At 36.6% G+C, this 4,735-nt stretch overlaps 1 protein-coding gene across 1 annotated transcript; it reads right to left on the minus strand.

The window, feature by feature from the left end:
• Positions 1-811: 811 nt before the first annotated feature.
• On the minus strand, positions 812-3,752 carry LOC127260036 (tropinone reductase homolog At5g06060-like). The gene is made up of 4 exons (XM_051287676.1): positions 3,268-3,752; positions 2,790-3,006; positions 2,037-2,143; positions 812-1,149 (listed from the first exon to the last, which is right to left on the minus strand). The coding sequence occupies exons 1-4, from the start codon at positions 3,547-3,549 to the stop codon at positions 967-969; spliced, it is 789 nt and encodes a 262-aa protein (XP_051143633.1). The 5' UTR covers positions 3,550-3,752; the 3' UTR covers positions 812-966.
• Positions 3,753-4,735: the final 983 nt, after the last annotated feature.

Raw genomic sequence — 4,735 nt, forward strand, 5'->3', positions numbered from 1 at the left:
GAAGCAGACTTTAGTTTCTCGATCGAGTGCCGAGTCGGAATATCGTGCCCTTGCTAACTCTACGTCAGAACTTCTATGGTTTTGCTGATTACTCACTGATCTTGGTGTTCCTCAGTCATCTTCTACGGCTCTTCACTGCGACAGTCAGAGTGCTATGAAAATGACCCACAATGATACCTTCCATGAGCACACCGAGCATATTGAGCTTGACTGTCACTTTATTCGACAGCATGTCGTTGGTGGTGCTGTCCATCTCGTTTCAGTCTCCTCCGCAGATCACACAACATATATTTTCACCAAATCACTTATTCCCAGCCGCTTCCGATTGCTCATGGACAAACTCAAGTTGGTTTCTACATCACACACTTGAGTTTGAAGGAGAATGTTGAGATATTTTAAATATTTGATTTTAGATTTAGTATATTTATATTTAGATTTGGTCTTATTTATATATTATACTATGTAGATTCGAATTTATCGATTCTATTTTGTATTACCTATATATAAGCCCTTTATTTTGATGATTAATAAGACAATTTTATTATTTTCTTCCAAAATTTCTAACATTCAAGTTCTTGACACTTGTTATTTGCCATGGCCTCCACTGCCTTTGTTTCTTAATCTTCCACGGCGGTGACGAACATAACGGCGGTGACGACGGCTCAGAACCCCCGATCCTCTATGTGGCTCCGCCATTGCTGACTGGGTTCCCATCAACATATATAATAAAGACAGAGTGTATGTTTATATGTATTGTAACGCAACATTATGTTGTAAAAATTATATCATGTCCTGTCCAAACTCCTAACCGTCGCCATTATTAAAGCATTTCATTATTGTTTTAAAACATGAGATTTATATATAGTCGACTGTGTTCACAACTCAAGTCATTTTTATTTTGAAACCAGAAATATGCAAAATACATCACAAAAATACTTCTAAAACGAACAAACATACTAATTATTGTCAAGGGAACGAGAAACCATTCACGGTCATTCCTCCATCAACGGATATAACTTGACCTGTGATATAAGACGCTGCGGGAAGGCAAAGGAAAGCGACCAAGGAGGAGACTTCTTGTGGTTCTCCGGGACGTTTGAGTGGAGTTTTAGATATTACACTATTCAAGAACTCTTCATTCTCCAGCAACTGGGATCAAATTAAACATTAAACAAGCTTAAAGTTTTGTTAGGTGATTAGATTTTGAATAATAACAACCTAATCTAGTAGATATGTATAAATATTAACAATCTAATATAGTAGATATGCCTAAATAATAACTACCAAATTTAAATAATATTATCCAAAAGATCTATCTATAACATATATCAACATTAATCAATAGATATGTAGTACATAATCACCATAATTCAACCAGGCCATTTAGGGAGAAGTTTGTGCTTCACAGATGAGTTATTTGGATTGAAATGAAGCAAAAGAAACTTGCAGTAGGAAACTCTCTTAATATCATTAACTTGCTAAGGGAACATTAGGGTGTGTTGTTTGGATGATTTGTTTTTATTTCTATTATTCACAAAAAAGAATTTCTTCAAAACACAAATCAAATACTTATTTTTTATATTACATTAAAAATCAATTTTACGTTCAAAACATCACATCAAACAACTACTCAAATTAATATTTTTACTATTATCAAAACTCCTAAACTATATGCCGAGAGAAGAGCTACAGATGGAGAGGATTTTATTGCTTGGTTATAAGGCTGCTTATCTTGAGAATGCTTACACACCACTATAAATCTAATTCAGTCTGTTTTGGATCTTCTGGTTATGCTTCAGGTTTGTGGTTTTTGTTCTCGGCTTCCTAATTTTTGTAGCTATAATCTATTACACTCTATGAATCCTCCATAGTTACCAAAAACATTGTTATGCTACGTAAGAGACAAGGTAGCATGAGTTATATTTGCATAGAAGAAAATTGTAGAAAGTTAGCTATGAAAGTAAAAATATAGTGATTTCAAAATGAACATTACAAATGAAAGGAATTTATGGTAATGAAAGAATAAGAACACTTACAGGTTTCACAAGGGATGTTCGGATGTACCAAGGAGCGACACAGTTCACCCGAATGTTATCCTTTGCCCACTCACAAGCTAAATTTTTTGTGAGCTGGTTCAGTGCCCCTGTAAGGACAAAAGTTAACAGACATGCATCTTGTTTGTTAGAAACTAATGGGTGTTTTCTTCCCATTGAACAAGATAGGAAGCAGTAAAATTATCCAATAAAAACGCAATGATTAAAACAGAATTCTACCACAATTATCTATAATCACAATATCTAACTACTGAAATTATAGTTTGATATAAAGAAAAACATGGTAGCAAATCATATATTGGTACCCAAGTTCAACTAGTTATATTTCCAAACACATATTGAACATAAACAACAGACTCGCAACACTAATGCAGAATGAGATTGACCATACTATAAAAGTTGTTGAATAGAATAGAAAATTCCACAAATTGATTGCACACGGCTATAAAACATCTAAGAACGTTCTAGAACTACAAGGAATAAAGCCATTGGATAACATGGGAAAAATCGAGGGCATTGCTAAACTATGTCTTTCACATTGAACAGAATAATAGAGCATTTAATTTATAGAGATGCGATACAGAAAGAAACATAGAAATCAAACAAGAATTATAATATGGTCAACAATTATCACAAACATATGAACCGATCATAATTTACATGTAAATGCAATTACTATATGCTTAGAAACATTTCATAAAATCATCCATTGAAAGGATCCCGCTCAGCTAATACCTTTAGTGGCTCCATATATAGATCCCGAAAACAAATGCACAAGACCAGCAACAGAGGAAATAAATACGACGCTGCCGGTCCCAGCAGCTTTAAGAAGAGGATGAGCAAGTTGGCATAAATTGTAGGAGGATTCTAAGTTTGTAGCCATCAGCATCGAATATTCTTCAGCAGTGTAATCGACAGTTCGCTTCCTGATATTAGTCCCAACATTATTTATCTACAAAGAAACATTTGCTCATGTCATTCATTGCCAAATGCACTCAACATGATATCTATTTACCTATCTATCTATCTATCTTCTGAATGGCTCAGATCAGTCAGGCAATTGCCATGGATAAAAACACAATAGAGGCTAGTAAGGCAGAAATTTCAAAATCAGATTAAACATCCTTGTAATAATTAACAACAATTTAGTGTATCCCCAATTCCAAATGATTTGGTATTTAGAAAATTAATTTTTGCATCAAAGATTACTTACAAGGATATTGAGCTTGCCATCGAAAGCAGAGGATGCGCTTTCGATGAGCTTTTCCCTTTGGTCTCTGGAAGAGGCGTCGCAGACGGAGCCAGTGACTGTGTAGCCCTTGGAAGTCCATTCCTGTAGCCGCTGGTTGAGCTCCTCCGCGTTCCTCGAACAAGTGTAGACATTTGCACCCAATTCAGCGAGCTCTTCCACAATCGCATGTCCGATGCCACGAGTCCCACCGGTAACGAGAGCAGTGCATCCGGAAAGCGACCATCTTGAACCCGTTCCTGCCATCGGATTTCTTTGCTGGACGCCGCAACGATGGCCCTAGCGGTTTTTATCTGCGTTTAATTTGGTTGATTAAAATATGAATTAATCAATTTTCACTTAAATTTCTCCTTCCTTAGTTATTTAGAACGAATTTAATATGAATTTAATTGCTCTTTCCTTCTTCTCCTTTCCTCTAGTTTTTTCTCCTCGCCGCCGCCGCCGCCACCGCCGCCTGCTAGACACTGCTATGTTATCATTAGACCTGCTTGGGTCTCGACTTCTGTCATATCCAACCTATTGTCACAATTTTTTATATACAGAAAGTATCATGCCCTATGATACCATCTCTAATTTTTTAGGTATGGTATTTACCTATATCTATAATACATATTTTATTTTTGTTACGCACAAATAATAATAATAATAATAATAATAATAATAATAATAATAATAATGTATCCAGAGTCAGTCGGTGGGTTCTCAGTCGGTTGGTTCTCAATCAGATAAGCAAGTCAGATGGTCCGCGGTCGGGCAAGCAGGTCGGATTATCCGCAGTCGGATAAATGGGTCGGTTGATACAAAGGTTGGCTGCTATGGGGGTCGGTCGAAAAAGGAAGTCGGGCGAAGAAAGGTCTGTTGATAGGTCAGACGATTGAAGAGACCAAATAGTGGTCGTTTGATGGGGCGACCAGTGAGTCTTTTGATCTGGCGACCAATTATGTATCTAGATTGGTCGGTTGGTCGGTCGTTGGGTTATGCGGTTGGCGAGGCGGTTAAAGACATGTGTCAATGAAAGAGGCAGTTCTGAGTTCTGTAACTGGTGGGAACGGTTGGTGAAACAGTGCGACTGTTCTGAACGTTTTCTTCAAAGAATATTTAAGGATTCGGATCATCATTTGGCAAGGCATCTTCAATCAACTTCAACAAAGCAAAGTCAGATTTGGGGATCACCACTTTAAATTTCAGTCTTTTATTTTCCAGTTTATTTTCTGTACCGTACAGTGTTTAGAGATTCCTAATCTCAGGCACTAATTAATCAAGTTTAAGGATATTTTCTATATCTTTGAATTTTACTTTATTTTTGTTGAAAAATTACATCAACAAATTGGCGACCACAGTGGGAGAAAATTGCTGATCCATATGGCAAATTTTCAATTCCACAGTACAGCCGTTGGCTTTATCACGGCAGAAGAAGCTTCCCAACTACGGG

The sequence above is a fragment of the Andrographis paniculata genome, unplaced genomic scaffold, assembly GCF_009805555.1.
Source record: "Andrographis paniculata isolate CXL003 unplaced genomic scaffold, ASM980555v1 Contig60END, whole genome shotgun sequence".
Classification (NCBI taxonomy): domain Eukaryota; kingdom Viridiplantae; phylum Streptophyta; class Magnoliopsida; order Lamiales; family Acanthaceae; genus Andrographis; species Andrographis paniculata.

Coding starts and splice junctions, on each gene's coding strand:
- LOC127260036 (XM_051287676.1), bottom strand. CDS start 3,549: ATGGCAGGAACGGGTTCAAGATGGTCGCTTTCCGGATGCACTGCTCTC. Junction 2,144..2,789: donor TATATATGGAGCCACTAAAG/GTATTAGCTGAG, acceptor TTGTCCTTACAG/GGGCACTGAACCAGCTCACA. Junction 1,150..2,036: donor GAACATCCCTTGTGAAACCT/GTAAGTGTTCTT, acceptor ATTTGATCCCAG/TTGCTGGAGAATGAAGAGTT.